A 27406-nucleotide genomic window follows, 5' to 3' on the forward strand; every position below is an offset into this window, starting at 1 on the left:
ACAAATGAGGAATTTGAGACACAGGAGTAGAAATATTTAGCCTGAGAAAAGGCACCAAAATATCAGCAGAATTCAATTAAAATATGTATTTTTCATTTCAAAGCTTTCTTAGGCTCAAGGGAGGACCTCTTGTAAAGATCTGGAACCCCTCTAAAAAAAAAGGAAAAGAAAGAGATCTGGAACCTCCCTGCATGATTCTTACCCCTCCCGGCCTTTCTCCCCTCCCCCGCTGCGTTTCCTTTGATGACACAGGCATTTGGGCGTCTGGGGAGAGAATTTTGCCTTTAGACCTATATTTTTCCTAAAAAGCTAGTAAAACAGCCTGACTTTGAAAAAGAGCAAATTCTCTAGCTCATCAGAGATTCCAGGAGGCTTGGCTCCTTGGGACAACACTTGACATTGCTCCAAGGCCATCACACCAAGTGGCACCTCACTGCTGCCCCACTCATGGCCCTGGGCTCCAGACCGGTACCCTCTCTGACTTCCTCCAGGCTTCTTTGCATCGCCACCTTCCTTCCTGCCACAGCCTTGAACGTAAGTAATCCTCACCACCTTCTCTGGGTAACCAAACCAGGTCAGGGCCTTTTTTGGAGTGTGCTTACCCTGCATTCTTCGACCTGGTAACACTTTCTCACCATTTATTCAATCAATGAATAAACCAAAAGTCAAATTAAGTATCTAAGACAAGTCAGACTCTGTACGCACTCATTTCAGAGTGGAAAACGAGTTTGCCAACAATCCATCTACAAATTCACAATTTGTGACAATTTGATGAAAAACAAAATACATGTGTTTCATGGCCTCTTGGAATTTACCACTTCAGCTCCCCGGTTATAATTCTTCAGTGATTTTGAATGATTTTTAAAATGTCTCTGCTCCCACTAGACCATAAACTGCATCAGTGAGAGACTGTGTCTGCTCTGTTTTTAGTAATGTAATTACTAAATTACTAATTTAGTAATTTTTAGAAAGGTAAGGAAGTGCATGGTACCTAGCAGGTGTCAATAAATACTTCTTGAATTCTTAAGAACAGAGATATTAAGGGTCTCTTCAATTGGCAAAAGACATTGCAAGAACAGGGTTCAATAAATTATCTTTCCTAACTAATGAGAAGAACTTAATTGATTTACTAGTCATAAGTGAAACTCCAATTTACATTAACAGCCTAATATAACCCATTTCTGCTCTTGAAAAGCATAAATGGTTACCCCCAAGGTAATCTGTACTTTTTAGCAATGCCCCTTAAACTCAAGCTTTCTGATGAGTTCTAGACCCATTTGTTTTTGCATCAATTAAGTTAATTTCCATTTGAAATTATATTCTAGGCATTTCACAAGAAAAGGCCAAGAATAATTCAGGAACACTCATCTGTCTCCAATCTATATAATGTTCTAAAAATTGGATGCCTGCCCTGCAATAAGACTGTACTTTATAATGTTCAAAACTCTGGGCCCGGACGTACCAGTTACACCCACACCACGGTCAACTAAACATCTCATTTCTGCTTTGCACTGACTTATCGATATTGACAAGAACACTTTTGTAATCATTATCACCAGGGGTGTCGGAAATTAAATTTACCACGCAAGATAAATTTAGGCCTCCTTTTTATCAATTTGGTACTACTGCTGCATTTATTTTATAGATGTAGTATTTGATATCTTGGAAATGTAACTTCTTTTTCTTTAAATAAAAGCCTGGCTGCGAGAGAGCCAATGGCGGTCATAAAATGTAATACAGCGAACAGAGCTGCATCCCGCTGGAGCCTGTGTTGGGTTTTATAGCATACACGCTGTATCTACTCAGGCAGAGGAGATATTTACTAGTGCTTTCAAGTGTTTTAAACAGAGAGAACAGAATAGAAAGGGAGATGTAAATTTATGGCCATTCTGTTAAGACTATTAAATCAATCTCTTTTTCTCCCCCTCTTTAATGACTGATTTCTGCACCATTAATCTGAATTAGTCATGCAGTCAGCCTGATTCATTTAAGTTAACCAAAAACACGGTCGGATTGGTTTCTGATGTACTATTGTCACAAAAAAAAAAAAAAAAAAAATCCGATTCCAAAATCTGATATTTTTCCTTGTAAAGAGCTAAAGGCTCTTTTAAAAGACCCTTTATAAAAGACCCTAAATGCCTGAACAGTTTGGCTTTCGCCATGGGTCAGGCTCAAAGACATGACGAGATGGCTTTTCAATTAGCCAATAACTTCTCAGTTGCATCAATTATTCATAAAGTTACACTTAGAAAAGGCAAGTAAATGTAGATCAAAAGAGATGAAATAAATGATGATTTTGAATGCAGTCTCAAATAAATGATATACATCTGGCTGGCTGGGGAAAATTTTTTCTTTATAGAGAGCTATCTCTAAGTAAAATTTCTTCCGGTTTCTAAGTCGTTAATAAGCTTCCTCCTTGCTTCATAAGGACAAATAAGGAGCCCTCTGATTATGAGCCTTGTCATTTACATGTGATTCCTGCTTGCATTCATTCACCATCAATGAATAATTCATGTAAACATTCACTAACACACTTGTCTGGATGTTCTGTAGGGGCAGAGCTCCCTGGGCTTACAAACACCCACCCCCACCCCCAACTCTTAAGTCAGCAATTCTGTTTTGCTTTCTTCTGGACTTGCAGCTTCTCAGTTACCAGCTTTTAATGGGTAAGTCGGGGCGGACTCCACACTCTGTACGATCTCCCCATACCTATGCTCCAAATACATAACATCATTTTGTAGCTGATGGACAAAAGCTCCAACTGCAGAAGACTTCAGCAAAAACAGAAGGGCTCGAGAAAAGATCATCTGGACAACCTCTACCCATCCTTGCACTTTGCAAGTTCTCCCTCCTGGGTCACCCCCACTAATGCCTTTACCTAACCTCTTCCTGAAGCTCAAGGCAGGGTCTCTTAGATAGTCTTCAAGTACCTCTCCCCGAGGATACCCAGTTTAAAACACTCTCCACCCAGCCACTTGCCAGGATTCTTTCACTCCTTAGGAGGAGGAGCTAGAAACTCAGCTCCACAGCAGGAGAGGGGCTTTGGCAGTGATGCTGGAGGAGGGGCTCTGACTGTGGCGTCGGGCAGGGACGCAGAGTGCTATGAGCCTGACTGCTTAGGTCCTGTTCTTATCGATAAAGTAACACAAGTGCTGAGAGGCTAACTTGTCCTCCCAGGAAACACAGACAAGGAAAGAGGCACTGCTTCAAGGCTCAGCAAACTCCTCACCAGCTTATATCCTGACAGACAGCCGCAAACTCTAAACCATGGCCCATACTCAAATGACCAGAAACTGTAGGGGAGGGTGTGAGAGCCTAGAGAAAGCCTTGTCGGACAGGGCTGAGCAGGAAGTGGGGGAAGAGGGCAGGGCAGGGGGCGGGGGAGCGAGGAGAGAACCTGGAGAAGGCTCCAAAGAGCAGGGAGAAGGACTGAGAGGCCAGAAGGGAAGACCTAAATGGAAAAGTAAAAGGAACAAGACCAGGAGATGACGAGAGCAGGCTTCAAGTTTCCAAATTACTATATTCAGAGAATGGTGGCCAGTTACTCTCAAAGCCAACCAAAGCAGAATAATAACTGTAATAAAACAGCAGCACATGGGATTTACGTTAGAAGAAAGAGTATCTCCCAAGAACGAATAGTGTAAAACAATTAAATGGCTTACTGAAGTTTTGGAATTTCCTCTTATTAGGCTCTTAAAAAAATAGATTCGTCCCCATCTGGCAGGGTTTCTAGGGAGGAGGACGAGGAACTGGCAGACTTCTCATAGTCCTAAATTAGGGCTATTATTTTCACTTATTCCAGTCAGAGTGGCTGACAGAAATGATAGAGATAATGCTGGTGGCCATCATTAACCGGTAAATAGAATAAAGCAGCCTTGTGTGGCTGACATTCCGGCCGCCTGCTGGCCTAGTCATGGCCCCTGAGTGTGTGATCTGTGCAAGTCATTTAACTTCTCTTTTTTCTCATCTGAAAAAAAAAGGATTATACTACCCACTTCCTAGGTATGGTGAGAGGGTACTTTGATAATCATAGATGAGATAATATCTTATACGTGTTAGGCCCCTGGAAGATGATCAATGTATATTCTATTTAAGAGATGATGAATCTATTCTAGAAGACAAAATTATTGCCAGTGCCATTTTACAATACAAAGTAAAATGATATGGCTCTCAATCTTAGGGTGAAATAGTTTGGAAAAAAAGACCCAGAAACGTCCAGGCTCTCTGAAAGACCCGAGTGTCTTTTCCATCACTATGAGACCTGGCGTCTCGTGCTGCATCATCTTCTCAGGAAAACTTGCTGTGTTCTCACAGCACGTGCTAGTATCTCCATCAGATGCAAGAGAGAGTATCACAAAACGCAGAGCTCGGCACATAATAGGAGCCTTGTAGAGGTTTGTTGAATGACTTACTGAGGTCATCTCATTATACACGGTCTCTCATTTCCCAGCAGTAGTATCCCAATAACACATCCAGGACAGGCTTCTTATTAAGGGTCATGATAACTTGAAACACTATCTTGAAGGGACAGTCAACTTATCATTGACTTGAGCAAGGGGATTGGGGGGAGGGGCAGAGTTTCTAGGAAACTGGTATCCTCCTTGAGCAACATTTCCTGAGCTACCTTTCAAGTTCTCCCACTTTGCAGCAGCACTTATCATGAGCTAAATTGATATTAATCTCAAACACTTAATAAAATAATAGCAATAAAGTTCATAATAATGATACTTGGCATTTACTTTGCACTTTGCATCCAAGGATCTCAAAGGGCTTTGCAATTTTCAAAGCCACTCATGGGCTGGACATACAAGCAAAGAAGCCATTGCATGTAGCTTTCCTGTGGACAGAGTTGGTTCTGTTATTATGTCCTGAGATTGAGACAGTGGCCACACTATGTGCATAAACACACCCACTATCCACAGACACCCCCAGACATCTATATGCTAAGAGGTAAAAGTGATAAACAGACATTCTGTTTCAAACCCACTCTTATCTGTATCAGCCCTGTCAAACCCTGGAATGCAGATTTGTATTTTGATAGACTTGTTTTATTATACTTCTTTCAACCCCCTCTTGGTGTATTTATAGGTATAATTGGAAATTCCATGTCTGTTCTTTAAAGACACAAAGCTTTAAAGGGCTTATTTTCCCTTTAAGTTCATTCCGAAGGAAATTTTGCTTAGGCTTAGACATACAGGGGTTTATACATAAAGCATCTCTTCTAAGGCACTTTTCCCTTCCTTGGTGGCCTGGCATTTGCCAGAAAGAGTGACTTGCTCAGTTTCCCATATTATTCCCCAGACAGCCCTATTCCTACTTCCAAACAAATGTGGTATTTGGGGTTTCAAGTTTAAAATGTAATTTGGTATCATTTCAGATGTCTTCTTACAGCTTAATAAACATCTTCCCCAGAGGGATTTAGGATCTGATTTTAATTTGTGGTAGGGTTATGGTCACAGTAAATGTCAATTTCAGCTATCGACAATAAGCCCTACTAGAAATAGAAATTGTATGTGAAATGACAGTACATTTATAGGATGGGAGGCATATTCTGCGTGCTCATAGTTGACTGTTCCCCAAGAAATCCCTTCACTGGTCTGTGATGAAAGTCTGGTTTCTCTTCAGGCCTCTGAATATCAGCCACTCATCAGAAGAGAATGTGTCGATCTGAAGATCATAAAAAGATGCAGCGAAGAAACTGAGCCCTTCCTGGTATGGCTTTGAATCCTAATACCCCAGCCAACATCAGCCACTGGTTTGCCTTGTGATCCTGGGTTGTATCCTCAAGACCTCCTCAGAGTTTCTGTTTCTTCATGTATAAAATAACGTGGCTCAGCCAATGATCTGCAAGGACTTTTTCAACTCTGAAGTTTATATAATCAGGTATAATCAAGAGTGAGTGGGTAAGTTGACTTATGGAGAGGGGCCCAAAACTACATATTTTGGGGAAGCAACACATCAGTTTGGGGTGAGTTTTCCTCAAAGGTAGGGACAGATGGGTAACTTGTCACTGGCTTCTCTTGGACATTCCCTTTCCTTGAACAAAAGGCACTCAGATCGGAGTACCTGTAACATTTAACAAAGTAGGGCAGGAACCAGGAGTGCTGAAGGGTAAGAGAGGGGCTAGTTTCTTCTCAAACATGAACAATGATCCCTTTAATTAGCATAAAATAAAGGTCTCACTCCTTTGTATACCAGAGTTAGCCACTTATCATTAAACAGAATCACATTCTTTGGGAGAGGTTAGGTCAAGTCCTCAAATAACTGGTTCTGTCTGTTCAGTGTGGTGCCATCCGGCCCACTGGGATTGGGAAAAAATTGGGCATTCTGAGAATGACAAAAGTCCTCCAAGTCTGACAGCTGCCAGGAAAAAAAAATTTCACTACTGAATAGGAAACTCTACCTTGCCCTACCTACTGAAGAGCTGTGATAACATTCCTTAAGTGCTTATGTTAAGCCCCATGGCTGATCCTGTCCGTGGTACCTGGGATGGTTGATTTTATGGTCTGCTTGACTGGGCCATGTAGCACAGAGCTGGCTGGTTAAACATCATGTCTAGGTGTGTCTGTGAAGGTATTTCTGGAAGAGATCCGCATGTGAATGAGGGAACTGAGTAAAGCAGATTGCCCCCTTCCAAAGGGGTGAATGAGCATCATCCCAAGTGATCTAGGCATTGCCCAACCTATTAAGGTTCTAAATAGAATTTTTTTTTTAAAGGAAAAAAAGTTGAGTTCTCTCTCTCTCTTTCTCTCTCTTGCTGATTGAGGTGGAACATCAGCCTTCTCCTGACCCTGGACTGGAACTTGTACCACCAATGCTCTTGGTTCTCAGGCCTTTGGACTTGGCCTGAAATGTGTACCACTCACTAGTTTTCCGAGGACTCCACCCATCAGATAGCAGATGGTAGGACCATAATTGTCATGAGCCAATTCCTTATAATAAATCATATATGATTATATATTATAGTATAAGAAATTATATATAATATTTTATATACACATGTATATATATTCCATATCCTATTGGTTCTTTTTCTCTGGAGAACCCTGGGTAATGCAGTACTCATCTTTAGGCCCTTTTCTTTAGAATGTATCCTATATTTCTTTAAATTTATTTGATAGCAATAAATTAGTAGAATCTAGGCATTAACTTTGACATCCCTCATCTTCTACTTCCAGTCATTCACTAAGTTCTATGTACTCCACCCCCCAAATAGACCTGGAATCAATCCACTTGGCTCCATCTCCACTACCAAGATCCCAGTCCAAAACACAATCTTCTTTCACTTGGTTTTTCCAACAATTTCCACCTTCAGTTTCACTCCTCTCCAGTCCAGCCTCTGCACTATAGCCAGAAAGATCTCCATGAACCAATGATCTAATCATGTTTCCCTACTCAACATTTTTCCATGGCTTTCCTCAGCATCTGGTATTTAATAAAATCATCCTTTAAATGTTCTACCTCTTGATGACTATTATACTACTTTCTAATCTGACTTGATGTGCTTCACCCACCCTGGTATTCAATCACTCCCTAGGATGTGCCAAGCTCTTTCCTACCCCAGGGCCTTAATACCTCCTATTGTCTTTGCCTGGAAAGGTTAGCCATCTGCTCTTCTGTCTACCAGTTCTTATTCATCCTTTAGGTCTCAGTTTAAATATCACTTTCTTAAAATTTTCTCTGACCCCAAATCAGAGGTGCCTCCAACTTAGAGGGTCTTATAACTCTGTGTGCTTCTCCTTCATGCAATGTCGAATAATAGGAATGATTATTATTTAGTGTCAATCTTTTTTTTTTTAAAGATAGATTTATTTATTGATTGATTGATTGATTTGAGAGAGCATGTGCCCTTGGGGGAGAGGGACAGACGGAGAGGGAGAGAAGCAGACTCCCCACTGAGCACGGAGCCAAGCGCAGGGCTCTCAGTCTCAGAACCCTGAGATCATGACCTCAGCCAAAATCAAGAGTTGGACACTTAACCCACTGAGCCACACAGATACCCCTATTTAGAGTCAATCATTATCATTATGCTCCTACCTCCCTGATGGCAGGGACTATATAGCTTTTGACTACCAGAGGTAAAGTCATTCTGATTTCTCTTAACCACTGAGAAAATCTGTGCTTACTTTCTGGAATATTCTACCCCATAGGGATGGAGAAGGAAGGAGAATACCATAATACAGCTGAAAAGAGTTTTAGAAGTTAAGAGGATTGATCTAACAGAAGTGAGTACCATGGTATTTGCCTAATGCTAATAGTAATAGATCGTTCTGCCTTTCTAAAGCTGGGGTCTATTTCTTTTGAAAAGCACAAAAGCAAAAATGCCAAATGGAAATGTCTGTTCCAGGGCTTATAATTTTTTTTTTTTAAGATTTTATTTATTTGACAGAGAGAGATCACAAGTAGGCAGAGAGGCAGGCAGGTGGGGCGGGGGGGAGGAAGCAGGCTCCCCGCCTAGCAGAGAGCCCGTCGCGAGACTGGATCCCAGGACCCTGAGACCATGACCTGAGCCGAAGGCAGAGGCCTAACCCACTGAGCCACCCAGGCGCACCCCAGGGCTTATAATTTTTGCCTTAGGTCAACGCTGAAACACTCAACTGCTCTTATGACACTTAAGTGTCTTCCATTTTTGCCAGTGTTTTATTTCAATCGTTGAGGCTCTCGAGGAGGGTCAAAACCCATTAACTTTTATGTAAAGTTCCTATGCATGGAATATATATGCCAAGAAAACCTCTTTAGTTAAAACAGTGCATGAAGAACTATAGTTATAGGTGCCTTGGACTACTTTCCTTATAAGGCAGAACACTGGAAAAAGATCTGTTTTTTAACTCAGAAACAAAGTAAACAAAATCAATGATTTCAAAGTCCAGTGTGACTGAGAGAATTCATTTTCTTAATATGGTATGGGCTCACGAGTGATGGGGAGAGAGTGGACATATAGGAATGACTGTCTACAGCAGGCTTCTGGCAACGTTTCTGGCCTATTGGTTCATAGCCAGTGTTTTTCTTCATAAATGAATTCCACATCTTTATTAAGTTAAGTATTTCTTTTTTTATTATTATTTGAAACATACTTTAAATATTTTGTTTTATGACGTCCTGGAAATTGATACAATTCCTTCCAGATCAGGGAAGATGGGAAAATCAATTACTTTTTTTTTTTTTTACACTGACAGTGATTACACAAAAATTATGCCCCAATTTATCCATTACTATGAATATCATTTGACGTCATGTGTGAACAACACAAGACAGCTAGAATGAAAGGTGTCTTTCTGATTAGATTAATCAGTTATTTTTCATAGCAAAGCCCTAATGGTTACTAAATAGAAATACACCCGTAGTGTGAGTTGATTTGTAGAAGAGTATCTAGTAAGAATTATAGATTTTAAATTACAATTGACCTTTTATAAGAAAAATCTTTGCAAGAACAAATCAAAAGACATCAAAAGCCTGAAGTTTCTGATGTCAGATCCTTTATACAAATTACAGTTTGTAATCCAGAAACTGAATCTTATGAAAATGAATTCTATCTGACATGGATGGAATTACAAAGTTGGTTCATTTACACATGAGTTAACTAGCTTTATCCAAAAATGCAGGAATTTTTAGGGTCCTTTAAATCATGAGAATTGTTGGTTCAGAATGGAGAGGAGGACTGGGGAATAAAATGAAGCCCAACCCTTAGCAGAAACTAGAGTTGCCCTCCCCAATCTTCAAAACCAAGTTCTCAAAACCTCCTAATGGGTTTCACTGTTTTCTTTCCCGTGCTTATCATAATCAGGGAACCACACATTTGCATCCCTAATGGACGCTTTTCAAAAGTGTGTTGACATTTCAGTAGGTTTTGAATAGCTCTTAATGCTTCTCTCAATTTGGTCAGGTGCCCACAGATCTCCTTATATGGGTCTCAACATATAGACTGTCTGCTTTACTCATGGTTTGTTGTGTTTTTTTTTTTTTTTTCCTAGTCCCTGGGAACCTAACTTAATTATACTCTTAAAAAAGTGAAAACTCAGAAGTCAGATGACTCAGAAAATGAGCATCTAGCTGGATATTCCACACAGGGCAACATCTTAACTACATCTGTGAACTCAGAAACAAGTCAGAAGTATCATCCCTTGTGTGGTAAATTCACTTTTTTGAGCTTCTATTTTTGTCAGAAGGAAATAGATATAAATAAGACCATCAAGATAAACATAGGTTAGGGGAGAAAGTTGAAATCAGGCAGGGAGCTCTTCTGAGCAAAAACTACACTGCACTTTACTCCTTGCGTTTTTCTACAAGAACTGAGAACCCAGAGGAAATTTCAGTCCCACCTACTTTCTGCGGCTTCAATAAAAAAAAATGTGATCCAACAGAAACACAACTAAAATTATTTTTTAAGTTTATTTTTTTAAACATTTACTCAGCTCCTGCTATGTTTCAGGAATGGAGGCTAAGAGTGAATAAAAGATCATCCCTGCCCTTAAGAAATCCATCATCTATTAAAAGAAACAGACAAGGCATGGAAGTCAGGGCAGGGGTGTAATGGGAGAACACCCCCCAATGATATCTAATACCACAGGGGCTTTCGGGGGGATGAGTCCTGGAAGAGGAAACGCAAGAACTGCTTCAGGAAAGATGAGATGTTAGCTTTGAACTGCATGTACACACGTGTGTGTTGGGGGGAGGGGATATTGGTGGTAGGGGCTCCGGGCTGAGTTAACCATCTGTGCAAGGCAGGTTGTTAAAGTACATCAACACAGGCTGAAAAGATAGTAAATAATTACTGTGGCTCATAGCTTAACATGAGACGAAAATGATCTCTTTAGAATGTTAACAATCCTACGTAGAAATATATACTATCTGATGTGCATTCACTCAGCCTGATCCTCTTGTAGGGGCCAAATTGGGAATTACATACATTTAGAATTTTGACACCGATTTTCTGGTAGTTTCTGTAGGTGGCTGAGTTACAAACCATGAGAACCATTTGATAGACTATACTGTACAAATTGATCTTTTTGAATTAGGGAGCTGTGGAATAAAGGGAGAAAGAGGCACGGGGTAAGTGGGAGGGAGGTACCTGCAGCTCTGGGAGGGGGCTCAGCATTTTTTCAGAATTAAAGGAGCCCTTCTTGGCCCTCTTATCCTATATTACATTGCTTTGGAAAAGGTAAAAATGCAGCTAGAATTTGGCCCTAGTTTTTCTGATTCTGATGCCCTTTCTAAGACGGAAAGTTGGTATCACTTGAATTTTCTCTCCCAGATTTCTAGTTTCCATTTCTTATCTTGAGCTTAATGAACATAGATGGGCACAAGATGGGGAGTGGGGCACATATTTTAACCATCACTTTTACATAGCATTTTCATCGGAGGTGCCAAAAATAGTTTTCTCTGGTTTTTTTGGTGACTTTTACTTTCCCTTTTGGATACTCCTTTTGCAACAAATTAATTTTGGTTCCTAGGGAGGAAGTCCTACCTCATAGCATTATGTCAAATGCTGTACAAACAAAATAATAGATCTGTTCCATTACTTCCAGCATAGAGTTAAAACATATAGGTTTAAAGATAGGATTTGTTTGGTTTTGGTTTTTAGTAGTTTTGAGGTTTTTTGGGGGGTCTACATGACTTGAAACCTTTTGAAATGTATACTGTTGTCCCTTCGTTTCTAAATCGATATTGGCAGTCACTGAACGCACCCTTTCTTTCAAAGGAAAGAAAGGAAGGAAGAAAGGAAGGAAGGAAGGAAGGAAGGAAGGAAGGAAGGAAGGAAGGAAGGAAGGAAGCAGGCAAGCAAACCTTGGTGCTCCCGGCTTAACCAGGAAGAGGAAACAAGGGCATGAGACAAGGTAGCTTCAGAGAGTGGGTGGCCCGGCCCATGCGTTCCCATCCAGACTCTTTCTCTCCCTTGCAGCCCCTTCAAAACCCACTCCTTCTGTGCTTTTGCATATGAAAAATACGGCTGTAGAAGTGTCCGTGGGCTTCTGACCAGCTAGCAGGAATAGCCAATAAAAGATAATTGGAGGTCATTTCATCCATAAGATGCACAGCTCTCCCAAGATCAGTCCCTGGGTCCTTAATCTGTTGCCCCTGAGTTTTCTCACGCCGGCAAGAATTCTGAAGTATGAAGTTCTAAAACAGCTTATCAAATAAAGAAGATGTAACAGAATTCAAGTTTCCAAGACCAGTCCCAGCAACTTAAAAACCTCAACCCATGCCTGCCTCCATGATATACAGCATTTCCACACTGCGGCTGTTTTAATAAACCAATGGATATTTCCCTTCAATCTGTTTGCTTTTAGTGGGCTTTTTCCCCTCTCCAAAGAAGCTGGAATTATACTGTCAGACAAATGACTAGAATAACCGTGCATTGCTCTAGACACCAATGAATAAAATATATCAAATATTCCATATCCCTAGAGTGTATTATTCCACTTAGAAAATGGTATAATTGACTCTGGGTAGTATAGGGGGGGGAAATCCAAGTATTTTTGAGTTGTAGGGCTATTTTCTGGTAATTGCCTGACTTGAAACTTTAGTTTGTCAATCAGACAGTTCTCTTAGTCCCATAAATGCTTTTTTTTTGGTCGTGGTGGTGGGGGGTGGGAGGTTATTGAAGGAGAACTAAAAAAATGGCTAAGCCCCACAGGCCCTTTTTCTTGTCATAAAGTTGTTGTCAAAAAGATTCGCTATTATGTCTGGGATGGGTGAACTCCATGGCATTCTGCGTTCAGTAAAAATGTCTCAAACCATTTTTCAGACATTTTGAGGTTTGGCAAAAACCTGAAATCCATCTTGCCAAGCACTTTCCCCCCTTAATTCTTAAACCCATGTGTCTTTCAAGGGAAATTTAATCCGTATGTTTCTGATTCATTTACACTTAACTCATCAAAATGGTGTTTTGTAAGAGCTATTTGATGTTCAAGAAGTCTTATGAGCTTCTCTTTTTATAAGTCTGAAAAGTCTTTCTTTCTGAGAACCAGAAAATTGTATTTTACCAGCTGTAAGCCAAATGATTTGAGCTGTGTTAAAAATCAGGAACCTGCTGAATTTAGGAGGCAAGGAAAAAGCAGACACAATGACATAAGTAAACGTCTTCACATGTCTCCCTGCTCACGCATCTCCCGAAGACCTTTCAAAAACTCCTTCTTTCCCTGAAGAAGCCTAGCCCATGGGGCCCAAGAACAAGCAATAAAGCTAAAGGAGGAAGGAACAATGGTCCGAGAACAAAAATTCCCATTGATTCTGAAGACCTCCAATAGAGAATCCTAGCTCACAATCAACAGAAGTGAAACCTGGGGTGCTCCGTTAGATAAATCTATTAACTAGGAGATAAAAATGATCACTGAATTCCAGGATTAGAGGGACTTAATGAAATTTCTAGCCCAGTATTGTTCAGATTGTGTCCCAATGGCTCCTGGGAAGAGGGGGTGGTGACTTAAGGTAGCTGCTACGGGCCAGTTGGGGTTCTGTTTTCTGTAATTGGCTTCCACTTAAGAGATTTTTACAGAAAGTACTCTGAGAGTAAATGCGGTTTAAAAACAACTACCTTAATTTTATCTGAGGACCCTCAGATTTAGAGAAGGAATCTCAGAGTTGGGACAGAGCTGGCCATATGAACCAGGTCTCCTGACCCTTGTCCTGCATTCTTGTGATGCTTCCAATATACCAACGCTTTCCCAACTTTGGATGGAGTTCATTGGTGGGTCAATTGGCAGGAAATTGGTGAAATCAGTTAATCTGACATGACTTGTGTCTTAGAAAAATGAAGAGAGTATAAGATACCCAAGAATGTATACACAGTAAAAATTAAGCATGATCTCATCAAACTATATACGCACACATCCACACGTATGTAAGCACGCACATGCGAGTGTCCGAGGCTGCAAGGTAAAATAATACTTCTTACCACTGTTCGTACCAAAAAAGTTTCAAAACCGCTTTACCATACGGAAAAACATGTTTCTTTTACTGGTAGTTCAGCCAGTAGCCATTTTCAGTTTGCCTCATTTGAGACCACGTGGCTAACCAGAGCCCAAATGATACTTCTCACTTCAATGAGGAAATCCTATGAATCACTGGCCTAGTGCACCAAAGGCGGCTTAATCCACAGACTGGGAGAAATGGACAAGGAACAAATGTGTGGTGGAGGCGGGAAGGGAGGAGGGCCAGATACCTGGCTGAGAAAAGAAAGGGTCATCTCTATCCTCATGTGATTTACAAACGGCAGGAACAATTTCCAGCTTGCCTCCACCGCGACTGCACAGGGGACGATTCAGGCATATTAGCACCAGCATATTTCCAAAGTGCAATTTCCAAGCACTTAACAATCATTAATTAGTTAGAAACATCCTTTCAAGGTCGGGAGGCACAATAGTTCATCTACGCACAGCAAAGCTTTGGAGACTTGAGGGAAGCTGAATCGTACAGCACCTGGATAATTACTGTGGGAAGATTAATTGGGTTAACTGGCTGTGAAGAATCTTGTGATAAGGCATTATGAAAAAACGCTGCCCCTGCTGCACGGTGAGATGTCAGAGCTGGCATCCTTTGTGCCTAACAGCTGAAAGCTGCCTCCATGGGAAAGGATGCAAAGTCATTAAAACAACTATGAATGACCCTTTGCTCTCCTTTTTCAGAATCGTAATGAAGTGACAAGTTTTCTGTGGTCACAAAGTGCCAGAGTCTCTTTGGGATTAAAGTGTGAAGTGGTTTGTGTTGGGAATTGTGGTCTAAAACCGGTCCCTAGGTGGGGAGGAAGAGGGAGGAAGCAGGGAGTTTCAGAGCCCAGAGGTCACATCCTGCAGGTGGGTGGGTGCTGTTTCTGGGGTGGATTCCAAACGCTGTCCTCATCAGACATGCGCTCAGCACTGTGAGGGGAGGAAGGAGAGAGTGGTGGGAAGCAGAGAGCGCCAGACTCCTGGACGTTTACCCCATCTCATTTATGGCCCAGGGACAGCACGCCGCGCCCACTAACTAGACACCAGAGAACTTTCGGCTGGAGGTGGAAAGCTAGCTATCTTGTCCATCTCCCCATCCCTCCCCCCAGACCAGAGGGTGGAGTCTGCACTGTGAGGTGCCTAAAGGACTCCCAGCTCCTCAAAGCCAGCTGGTTGGGCTCCCCCATCCCTCTGCTTGTCTAAGTCTTTCTTTGCACTCTCCTCACCTTGCCATCCCCAGGAGCCAGAACTCAAAAGAGGACTGGAAAGCATACATTTGAGAGAGAAGATGAAGTTCCTGGCACCCGGAAGCCCAACAGCCTGGCAGGACAGAAATGGGCTCCTCACTGTATCAGAACCCAGTCCTGTCTCTGCCACCAAATAGATTTATGCTAATCCACCACTCTGCTGTGTGGATACTGATAATTCATCACATCTTTGGGTGGCCTCAATTTCTGAATCTGTAAAATGAGTGGCTGGGCTGAAGGATCTCTAAGTTTCCTCCCTTATCAATGCATTTAGAAGTATGGGATTATGATTCTGTCACTGTGGAAATTCTGGATAGTGAGGGGGAAGCCTGATGAAATGGCATCCCTTATGAGCTGCACACTGAAGCTTCCTCTTTGCCTCAGATGGAAGGAAAGGGCCATAGGGCAACCATGTTCTAAGCTAGGTCAAGACCTGAATTAAGAAAAATAGTGTGGCTAAGAGAGAGGCCAGTGTGCAATCGTCCGAGGGTGGATACTGCCTGAGAGCAGAGTGAAGGCAAACATGCAACGCCAGAGTAATTTACATCGACATTTACACTAAATGGGTTTATCATAATTGCTGTTATTATGATTAATTCCCGAGGAATTAAAAGAGATCAGCCCTTCACTGCGCTGCTGCTGAGCTGACTTAGAGTATTAAAATAAATAAGAAGGTCAAGAAGACACAGATGCAAAAGGAAAACTGCTTTACGCCATCTAAAAAAGAAACCTACTACTTAACTAAAAGCGGTGGGAAAAAAAAAAAGACCCGCCTCTTCTTGGTGCTGAAATAAGCTGCTTTACCATGAGGTCCTAGACCTGGTTTTCTGGCTAGTGCAGAGATCTGGTCACACAGAATAGGGTCCATGATAGGATTCTCTCCTCACCTCACATACTACTCACAGTCCCACCTTCATTCTGTGACTCAGTTTACCTGTCTAGGAAGGAATTGCTGAACAATGGCATTTCTCTCAACCTCACAGAGGCCCAAAATATATCATTATCCGACTTCCAAGGAAGTCAACCGGTCCCATCCTGTCCCATTATTAAATAACTAACATTTACTATGCTGTGCTTTGCAGTTATCATTTCACGAATTCTGTCTCAGAGATGAAGTAAACTGCGGCTCAGAAAGTTTCAACAGCTAGCAAGTGGCAAAGCGGGAACACGGATCGAACTCCAGCAGACACGTGGGGCACAGTCCTGTGGGCCGTACTGGATTTTGCACAAACAGGTTCCACCTTTGCAGAGGAGCCTGATTTACCGACCTTCGTTTCCTGGCAACGGGAACCCCATTGAAGGTAGAGGGGCATGGCCAAGTGGGCAGCCAGCTCCACAGGCTAGAAAAGACCCGCCTTGCCTCTCCCCCATATGAACATGTGCTGAGCTCAAAATGACCTCAATTCTTCAAAGATCTTTGATTTACCAGGGAAAAAAAGAAGTTCACGGGCTCCTAGAACACAGTAACTCATGGTAGGTATTCCAGGGTATAAAACAGCCTCTTGGCCCCATTTCCACCTCCCATTAAGATGAGTGATGGAAGGCGTGCATTGATAAATACCTTGGCATTCTTTTGGAGCCTTATTATTATTTTTTCCAGGCTTGGCTTTTTTGGACACATCCGGTCCTATTTCTGTCATTCAGACAGCAAAGAAAGAAATTATAAGGTACGATTCAATTTTTGGTATCCTGCGGAGGAAAGGAAGACTCTGCTGATAGTTAGATGGGCTTCAGCTCTTGTACAACTACTCACTCTCGCTCTCCATAATGATTACGGACTATTGATTAATTCTTCTTGGGTACAGTGTTGCTTCATCAATCATTAAGTAAGCTCTCCTGCCAGGGTAGGTACAGGAAGAAAAGATGTATGGACTTGTTATAAAGTCTATGTGTACTATGTCGGGGACTTGGGAGTTCTAAGGGAAGTCAATTTCAGTTTTCAAGGATGAAAGTAGCCAAGGACCTGTGCTTGTCACAAGGGAGACTCATAAAATACACACTTCTGAAAACATTAGCAAACTATTTAATAAGCCTAGGGTAGTTTGCTTAAAAGTCCAAAAAATGTGGACCAGGTAATTTTGATTGGCCTCGCCCACCCTTACCAATGTCACCCATTTTCTTTCCTCCTCTTGGCTTTTCTCCCATCCCTGAGCTATGATCACTCGCTCAGCTACTTGCACATACATCTTTCTGCAAACCAATGCAAAAAGACTCCCCTCCAAAGGTCAAAGGCCCATGTAAGCCACACAAAAAGGGAGCAGAAAGGAGAAGCCAGTGTTCAAACCACTCCCTTTTTTTTTTTAAGTGCAGTTCCAGATTTGCCCATCCCACTTTTTTAAATTAACATACAATGTACTATTGGTTTCAGAAGTACAGGTCTGTGATTCATCAGTCTTATAAAATACCCAGTGCTCACTACATCACATGCCCTCCTTAATGCCCATCACCCACCCATCCCACTTTCAATTAGGCACATAGCAGTACTCATTCTCTCTCAGTCCACACTAATTTCCACCTCTTTATGTTGACCTGGACTTCCTGGTCAACGCTTAACTAAGTAAAATCCGAGACGACATTTCTATCACTGGACTTGAGACAGCCTGGGCCCATTTCCAGCATAAACTCAGGGATCCTAGAATGGAGCCCTTGATGTACGTTTTGGGCCCCACTGCTGTTATAGAGTTCCACAAAACTCACCATCGTCACACTTTCCCATTTGCCACACCTTGGAAATCCCTTTCTCTTCAGTCTCCAAAATACCAGTTTCCCCCCCAGAGAAGATACACGAGGGGAGGTAGTAAGCTTAGAAGGCAGCCTCAGCCAACTCAAGATACATATGCTATTGCAAATATAACCTCATCTTGTTCAGACCAGGAATGGACGTCGGTTCTCAGGAGGGAAGTCACTCTTCTCCATTTCACTTCATTTCCCATTCATCAAGCCACAGCTGGGCATGAGTGTGGATGCAAGAGTCTTCTTCCTAACCTGCCGTCTTCATCTCTCTCCACTCTGGGCGCTGGAAATTTGGTAAGTCCTGACCTTACTCTAATCAGAAAGGTACCTTCACCTCTCTCACACCTGATGTGATCTCAGACCTCCTTTGATTTTCTGGATAAAAAGCAGCCTAAGAGAAGGCAGGCTGGGGAAGGTAGAAGCCTGAGTGCTGTGTGGACCAGCTGCCTGGGAAGGGTCTGAGGTTGGTTAGCTACATGGAAGCTTCTCCCGGTGGATCCTTGGCAGCCCCACTGGAGCAACAGCTACAACTTACTTCCTGTGATCTCACTGTAGGCCGGGGTGGGGGCTGGGGGCTTAAAACAGACCCCCATTCCTGGCAACTCTCATGGTAGGTACGATTATCCTCACTTTACAGAGAAGACAGAAACGATGGCACAGTGAGGTGCACTGGCTAGCCCAAGACACTGGTAAATGGAAGGGTGATTTGAACATGGGCCTTTGGGCCCCAGAGGCCATGCTGTTTTCAGGAAACCCTACCCTACACTACTCCTCCGATCAACAGATGGTTGACCCCTAGTGCTACAGGTGTATCCACCAGGGAAAAACTGAGAGGGCGAGAGGAAGAATGTGGAGTTCAGCACTGGCTGTGGTTAAGCTGAGGCACGGACAGCTGGCATTCTTCAGCCCTCTGCCTGGCAGACAGAGGGAATATGCTTGTGCCTCTTCTGCCATTCCATCAAAGCCTTGCCTCCCCACTCACCTGCTAACATGTGAGGCATGGCCCCAGAGGCCCCTACAGAGGGCAAAGCTGCATATCCCCAGAGAATGTAAAACATGGCCAATATCACCAAGATTGCCCATTAACAAACACAGCCATTAGGCTCCTGACCGCCACGACAGTGGTGGCAAGTCTGTCAGTGCTGGCGAGGTAGACCTAGCTTGGAGTGAACAAAGGGGTTAGAGCTGGTGTGACCCTCCGCTTTCCCGTGGATAAAAACAACACACATGCAAACTAACAAATGAGTACAAATAAAACCAGAAAAAGCTGAATAAGGGCACTGGATTACAGCAATGTCAATATTCGGGTTGTGATATTTACTATAGTTTTGCAAGTTGTTACCATTGGGGAAACTGGATAAAGGGTACACAGGGTCACTATTACTTCTTACAAATGCATGTGAGTCTACAATCATCCTGGTAAAAATATCAGTTACAAAGTAAGAATCAAAACAAAAACTTCAAACACAACAAAACAATCTCCAAACAGTGGAGCTGAGGATTCTTACCCTTCCAAGGCCACCACAGGGATGAAGTAAGATAATATTACTCTGACCTAAGAGCTCGGCTGGGCTCATGCTCCTTACCCTGCCTCCCTGTCAGTTGTGAGCAGGACATTTCTGATTATGGGTGAACGAATCAGAGCCAGGTCAACATAAACTGTAATGCTCTAAAAAAAGAAATTATGCCCTCTTTATTCCTGAAGAGTCTCGAGCACACATTTGGCACTCATCAGACTATGCACAATGACTAATAACCTTCACGAGTGGTTTCATTTCAGCTCGGGGTAATTTTTGCCCCCACATAGGCAGGGTTGGGGTCCTTCTCCCAATGCACAATTAAGCTGGGCCCATAAATACATACTTTACAATAAGGCCACTACCCTGGAATTTGGCTGAAGAATAGGGATATTGTTTGGGAAAATTATCTTTCTAAGAAGCACATATAGTTTTGCCTTTCAAGTTCTTTGAAGTTTTAAAATGTAGCCTTTGACCTCAACTAAAAACTTGAGTTTGTCTTAAAATTCCTGAAACATATCAAGGAGTCATATGATCTTTGAGGGGAATAAATTCATTACAAATACTGTTCTGTATTATTATGAACGAATGAACACTCATGTCTCTGACATTGTTTTAGCTTCATTTTATGCATCTGGGAAACTTGTGGGGTCTTTTAGAAAAATGTGCTGGATCAGTAATTCTCCCTTTCTCTTCCGGCTCTTTCTGACAGACTCGCCCACGTAATTACCTCTCTTCGAGGACTCCTTGCAGGTAGCATTTGAACACAGAGAATTTCACTAGGGGAATCTTCCATGCCAAAAAGCAAACACAGAAAACAGGCTTCAGAGTGGAGAAAGACCTATTCCTCCTTGCTCTCCGCCTTTCATTTAAGGCACTAATACATCTTGAATTCAAATGTACTTTTCTCTGAAAAGTATGCCAAATACCTCTTAGCAAAACTTTTACAGACCACGGACACAGACACAGACACAGAACTTTCCAGCTGGAAGGGACTTCAGAGACCATCTCAGATTGGTTCCACACGTGGGGGAGGGGCTTACAGCCCACCTTGTCTGCTCCCTCATTTTAAAATGAAGCCCAGATGCTGTAATTGATTTGCTCAAGGTCATCAGGATTTGCACTCAGGCCTCTTGACCTCTATCACACCACGCTGTTTCTTCCAAAAATTACCTCTGCTTCCCCGCTTCCCCTACCCCTTCCATCTCTGCTTCAAAAAGGAGAGTTGGGGGGTGGGGGGGAGAGAGGAGGGAGGGAAATCCATAAAAAATCATGATTAATTATAACCAAGGCATGCATTAAGGAAAGAAACATAAACACCTTCCTGGTATGTGCCCCATGCCTCATGATGCCTCTCACTGTATGGTGATCACAACTAAAAGAGCAAGAGAAGTTCTGGAGTAGCCCAGACTCAGGACGGCTCTCACGGGCTGGGTCTCAAGCTTGCAGGGGACTGCATTCTATAACAATCTAATGATGTTGGCTGGTTTCAGCAAGTTCACAGCCTGAGCAGTGCATCAGAGCACTAAGTACCTTCTGTGAAACACACAGAAACGTGGTGCAATTTTCAAAATATCAATCTCTCTCTCTCTCTGGGGACACTAGATCCTTAAAGCATAAAGAACACCATCCTTTGCCCACCCCCCCATTTATTTAGCATTGATTTCTGACTTGCCAACATTAAATAGCTGTTTCTAGACAAATCAGTCAGGAAGTTTTCACCATCTCCCGCACTACCCCAGCATATCATCTTCAAATTAATTCAGGAACACAGAAGTCCCAAAGATAGCACTGGATTAAATTATCCCACGAAACAACAGAAAGTTACAATTCTCAAGCAAATGCACAGTCACCGTTAACACTGGCCAAAATAAGAGGCAAAGCGGCTGCTTTGGAGGCTCGTCATACATGGGCTGTATGAGTCCACAGTCTAGTCTCAGTGACAAACGCCATTGCACACCTCTTGGCACCCAGCACACCACACCAGATCTTTCTCCAGGCATTCGCAATTTGCCAGTTACACTCAGAAAGCCACCCCCCTACACACACCCCGCCGCTCCCACGGTCACTTCGCTCAGACCTTCTATGAAAAGACAATCCGTTTTGAGCCATTTAAGAAAGAAAGAGAGAGAGGGAGAGAGAATCCTGCTGGAAAATAATACACAGCTGTGATAATATCATGTTTTTTTTAAATACCATAATATAGTTTTACTTTTAAATAATAAAAGATTAAAAAAGGGGGCGTCTGTGAATAATTAGAGAATGCAGGCTGAAGCCAGTTACAGTCACTGCAATTGATAATAAACTGAAAACCCCTTGAGAGCAGGTAAATGCTTTGCAACCCTGACCCCCTTGCTCTCACATTACTTAACTACCCTGCGGTTCTAGCATGACATCACCATTCAAGCGATTGGTTCCTGCATTTTAACTCTCTCCCTGTCTCCTCCGATTAGGAGCGACACCGCAGCAAAGAAACTTCTCCGGAGTTTGCTCTTTCTCGCTTCGCTTTTTATTTGTGGCCTCTTTGCTCCTGTCGCGCTCTGGCTTGCTCTGGGGTTTTCTTGTTTTTGTTTTTGTTTTGTTTTGTTTTTGCCCAACCCCGGCCTCCGTTCAACTCATTCAGGTCGCTGTGCTAGCACAAAAAATCTCTTATCAAAGTGAGAAGAAATGCCTCTTCGGGACCAGAAGAGGAGCGGAGGGGCTGGGGAATGAGGAGAAGGAAGAAGAGGAGAAACAAAGACGGGCAGAAAGGGGAGAAGGGAAAGAAAAAGAAGAGGAGGAGGAGGACGAAGACTGGAGAGAAGAAGGCAGTAGGGGCAAAAAAAAAAAAATTCTATAAAATCAGAAAAAAAGAAAATAAAATTAAAAACAAACCTCATGGACATCACTGAGGCTGAATTCCCTCCTGAGGTGCAGAACATGAGAGCTCTGGAATGAGTGTGTGTAGAATTTGAGCCAAAGCTTAACTAGCCTGAGTGAGTCATATCCTTCCCACTTGATTCCAGGCCAAGCGATGATGTAATGCGCTGGCCCTTCTCTTGCGCCTAGCTCTGGCTCTCTCCCTCCAGCTCGCTCACTTGCTCGCTCTTTCTCCTGGGCTCGCCCTCCTCCCCCTTCTCCTTTTTAGCTCAGTGCTGGTGAAGTCACCATTTAAATCTGGCAGAACTGAAGCAAAAACTTCAATGTAACCAAAACAGCCTCAGGCCGAGTTCCAGACTCGGGGAGCCTTCGTGGTGCAATTGCCCTTAGAAACGAGTAAACAGAGGGGGAAACAGTGCCGCCTGGGGATGGCCCAACAGCTGCCTCGGACTCAGAGAGGGACTGGGGGGCTTCTGTGGCCAGGGGTCCACTGGTTCCGATTTTTTTTTTTAATATGCTGGTTAAAAAAAAAAATAGCGTCCCTGTGTTCAGAAATAGGAAGGGAGACACCAGGAGAGGTGAAGACCCAGAAGGGTGACCAGTCAGGTTGGCAGGATGGGACTTGAACAACCGAGACAGGTCCCCAGCCCGGGCTTTTCTTCAGAACCAGGTGACGCGGTTTCCATTGCTCAAAGCTCTTTTTTTTTTTTTTTTCTTTTTTTCCTGGAGCTGGATGGGATATTCTGTTGCTGGATGCCAACCACCAGCCCTCCAGAGATTTCTCGCATCTGACCTCCCTGTCAGCAAGGGCAAACTCACTTCGGGGCCAAACACGCGCCTGCGTCTGAAGCCATCAAGAACTGGGCAATCACAGTGGCTTCGCGCCCCTCCAACCCCCCCCCCCCACCCCCGCCCTGTGTTAGTCACTCCGTAATGGGCGGAAGGGAAAAGGGCCCCCAGTCTCCAAATACAAAGCTTGACTTTCTGAGATTAGCACTCCACTCTCAGGTGAGCTGTCCAAGAAGAGGGAATTAAAACCTGTCCCTCCTCAAGATGAATGACAAGCTGTTCATTCCTCTACCTGCTGAGGGTGGGCTTGGGGGGGGGCAGGGCAGGTGGGGCTGTCTGTGAGTTTAAAAGGATACAGGGAGAACAAACAGTATGTGTGTCTCTTCTTTAATTACAGAGTGAGGAAAACCAGCCTGGGGTGGAAATGGGGGGGGGTTGTGGGGGAGTCAAACATCATCCCTTCGCCAACAGCCCCGAAACCCTTTTAACTGCAGATTCTACCCCTCACTTCACACTTCTGCTCAGACTTAACCTAGAACAGTCCAGACACTTGCTGCTCTGTTAGCACCGCTTTTTAACCCTACCTTCCCTTCCCTTAATCTTCCCCTCATTGTTAAATGCCTCCTTAAAAAAGAAAAAAAAAAAAGCAATTTTCAAAAAAATGGGAAGTGGACTAGAATTTTTTTTTAAAATACCACAAAAGCAGAAGAAAGGCGTGGGGTTGCAGGGTTTTGTTTTGTTTTCAAAAATAATCATAGCTTTTGCCCAACTATTGCCCCTCGTCACTTCTGTGCCCTAGGAACCAAGAGGCACTACTCCCACATCAGTCTCCTCTCCTCCCGTAGCCCAGCAGAGAGGATCCCCACTCCCCCACTCCCCAGTCTCTTAGTTTATGGAGATCTCTGCTGCTGGGGACAGGGTTGTTAATCTGAGTCCCTTGGAATTTAAATCACAGCTTCAGGGAATACGGAGCTAAAAAGCAAGGTCTGCTCACAGCGTCTGCCTGACCTCGGGGGGTGGGGTGGGGAAGAGCTTTCTCCAGCAGTCTGCCTGGAGCGTGACATCCCCAATTGACGCTGATGCCACAGTTTCTGCAGTGACACCTTTATCAAGGCAGGCAGCTCCGAATTAAAGGTGATCAGCCGTAATTACAGCTGGCGCCACGGAAGCCCGTGGCCTGACAGCGGCAAATGTGGTTGTTATAAAGTCTGGTCCACCATGTCAGTGGCCTGTATAACTCATTTACGTCTGACTCGCCAAGCAGCTATTGATTTTTCTTCTGATGCAGGGAATAAATAAAACAAACTCTTCAATCACTCCTACAGGCCCTTCCACTTCGAGGTAGGTTGACAAGATTTTATATAAACTACTCTCTCCCTTTTTGAAGAGCCACTGACGGTGTTGGTTAATATAAAGCTAAGGACTTTCCCTTTGCCCCTTCTGCTCCCTACAACTCCCCCCCCCACCCGCTCCCCTCCTTGCCTTAGCTTTCCTAGTTCACTGTTTTCTTTATATTATTATTTTGGGCATCTCAAAATGGATATGTGGTGGAAGGTTTACAAATTGACATCTTCCTGTAACCTCAATGGGAAAATGATCTCTCTGTGATTTTTCTTAAACTAAGTCACAGGGACAGGGTTCAGGGGCTAGAAAGTGGGTCCCTGCCCTCCTTTTTTTTTTTTTTTTTTCAGTGGAGTCGGTAAAATGGACCCTGTACTGTAGGTAAAGATGATGTAAGAGGAGCGTTCCTGTCTCAGTAACAAAGGGGATGGCAGCTTTGGCCAAAGCCAGGCACAGACTTCTCAGGAGGCACAACAGTGTCTTTGCTCTGGCCAAGAGAAGGAAGGGGCCAAGAGGTTCCAAGGTGGTGAGTGTGGCTCTGATCAGTGAGTGGTGTGGCCGCTGGGTTCAGAGTTTCTAGAACCCAGGCAGACTCCAAGATGTACCAGATGATGCTGCCATCACAGCAACAATGGGGAGGACACACGGACATTCCAATAAAACTTCTTTGGAGTACTGGCCTGAGTTGGAAACGATTTCAGAGTTCAAAGGGGTCTGAGTATTTACATTTGCACTTGCCGGTCCAAACAGAAGTACCCTTCCCTGCCATTCCAAATCAGGCGTTTTCACTGGCTGCTGGGTTTCTCCCCACTTGAAAAGAAACCCTGCTTTCCCATTTTCCTTCCTGTGAGCAGCTAATGATAGAGAATATCCTGTTCCCAAAAGGAAATTCCCCCCACCCCCTCACCCCCGGACTCCAGAGCTTCCTTTTTCACCCATCTGGCCCTCTCGTTGACTCCCCACATTGCCTCCCTCCCTCCCAGCCCCGGGCCCCTTCCGTGTCCTAGCTGCTCTTCTGAAGAACGGGGGCTTTGCAGATAGGACTTGTGAGATGCTGTAATTCCAGTGGGAGCCTTCTTAAAAGTAGCTCTCGGCCAGCAGGCTAGGCCTCCAGATTAGCTGGCTTGCTCAGGAATGCTTGCAACACCCTCCTTTCAGAACGTGTCATCCTTGGGGAGAGGGTGGTGGGTACCGCACAGCTGTTCCGTGTAACTCACTCCCAGACTCCCAGCTCCTGATGAAATGTTCGGCTCCGGAGAAGCGAAAGCCTCCGCGATTTGAGCTCAGAGTTCAGAATGCGTTTGGACCATCTCCAAAACAACCCACTAGAAAAGGCACCACTTGGATGGCAGGACTGAAGGGCACAAGGGCCAGCTAAAGTAAACTCTGTGTGCCTGGGTGAATTTCTGAGCTCAAACACATGGAAACCCACACAGCAAAGAGAAGAAATGACAGCGATCCTTCCTAGAGAGAGTGGATCTTTTTTTTTTTTTTCCTCCTCTTACAAGGGTTTGAATTTATTCTCCTGAAGGAAAGGCATATCGTCTTCTTTCAGACGTTGTTTTTAAAATTTGACCCATGATTCCTTCAGTCCCAGTGGAGTTTGAGGGGCCAGATAATTTCAGCGTTAAATAAGCTGTAATGACTATCATATGTACCCGGCCATAAACCTAGTATTAAAAATTATTCAGAAAAAAGTGGCATCTCTTCCTTTTTTAATTTACAATAACCATCCAGGTGGTTTTCTAAGGCCTCCTTTGCAAATTGCTTCCAGCGAACCTTCCGGTCACAGACCATGGCACACCCACGTGGTGTCATTCAGCATTCCCTTCAACTTGGGTGTCCCGTGTTTTCACAGTGGACAGAGGCTGAGGGGCTGTCTGGGTGAACCTGTGCAGCATGCTATCCTAAGTGTGTACTAGCAGGATTAGCTGCTTTAGATGGTTGAGCCTGTTAGAGCCAGCTCCCAGCACTCCCAGGGAGAAAAAGAGACTGGTCAGTCCTTGGTTACTTCTGTCTCATACCTACTGCAGCTCTTATATCCCAGCCCTAGCTCCAGGTACTCTCAGGCAACTTGCTGGCCTTTCCTGTGTCCAAGCCTATTTGTAAAGTTCTGAAGTGGCAACATTAAGAGTGACTCAAACAAAAGAATGGATTTCTAATGGTGGAGGCATCAGGAAGCCTTAGGGGTAGGCATTGGGAGGTTATGAGAGCCCTTTGAACGGCCCTAAAATATCATCATTGGTTCTGCCTACTCAGAGCCTTTTGGCCCTAACTTCTCCATCTCTAAAAAATATATATGTCATTAAAAAAAAAAAAAAAAAAACCCAAAGTACATGTCATTGTATTGCTTGAACTTCTCACAGTATCTGAAAGTTAGTTGACACCCAGTTAATATTTGCTGAATAAATGAACAAGTGAGTGAATGATTATACTTCTCAGCTCAGGCACTACTTTTTCCATGAACACTTTGCAAGACTACTATGCTGGGATAGATGTTCATTTCTGTAGCTTCCCATGCCATCCTGGACCAGATCCTATTCCTCAGTAAGCCAGTTCTGGAAGGTACCTATTTCCATGCCTGTCTTCCTCATGAGTCTACTAGCTTCTTCAGGGCAGAAATGGGCTTATCCATCCATCCATTAGCACCTGGGCATCTAGCAAGCACCTGACTCACACACAGTAGGTCTTCAAGAAATGTGACTCCAGCTGGAGTGTTGACAGCATAGGCTGCTCTGTCTTCCTTGACTATTTTCCCTCCCAAAAGTCCTCTTTCCTTTTGCATCCTTAGCCTTTTTTTCCGTGGCTTCCTTGAGATGTGGAAACTAGGAAACCTGGAAGAAGAAGAAAATCCTAGGAAATCTTCTGGTTGGCCTTCTCCATTGTGCACTGTGCCATTTCTCCTTGAAGAACCTTCGATCCTCCCTGCTCCCCTTTTCCTGGATCTGCATGATGGCAATGCCAGAATGGGCACCCTGAAGTTTTTATCAGCGCA

At 43.5% G+C, this 27406-nt stretch overlaps 1 protein-coding gene across 3 annotated transcripts in view; it reads right to left on the reverse strand.

The window, feature by feature from the left end:
• Window positions 1-22396, reverse strand: part of CREB5 (cAMP responsive element binding protein 5) — a 130600-nt gene extending 108204 nt beyond the window's left edge. For all 3 annotated transcript variants that reach the window (XM_082693200.1, XM_082693199.1, XM_082693201.1), the window contains exon 1: window positions 22297-22396. In XM_082693200.1, the coding sequence (XP_082549326.1) occupies window positions 22297-22343 (47 nt within the window). In that variant the 5' untranslated portion in view covers window positions 22344-22396. The remainder of the gene's footprint in view (window positions 1-22296) is intronic.
• Between the last annotated feature and the right edge of the window lie 5010 nt (window positions 22397-27406).

Source organism: Mustela nivalis, assembly GCF_964662115.1.
Source record: "Mustela nivalis genome assembly, chromosome: 12".
Classification (NCBI taxonomy): domain Eukaryota; kingdom Metazoa; phylum Chordata; class Mammalia; order Carnivora; family Mustelidae; genus Mustela; species Mustela nivalis.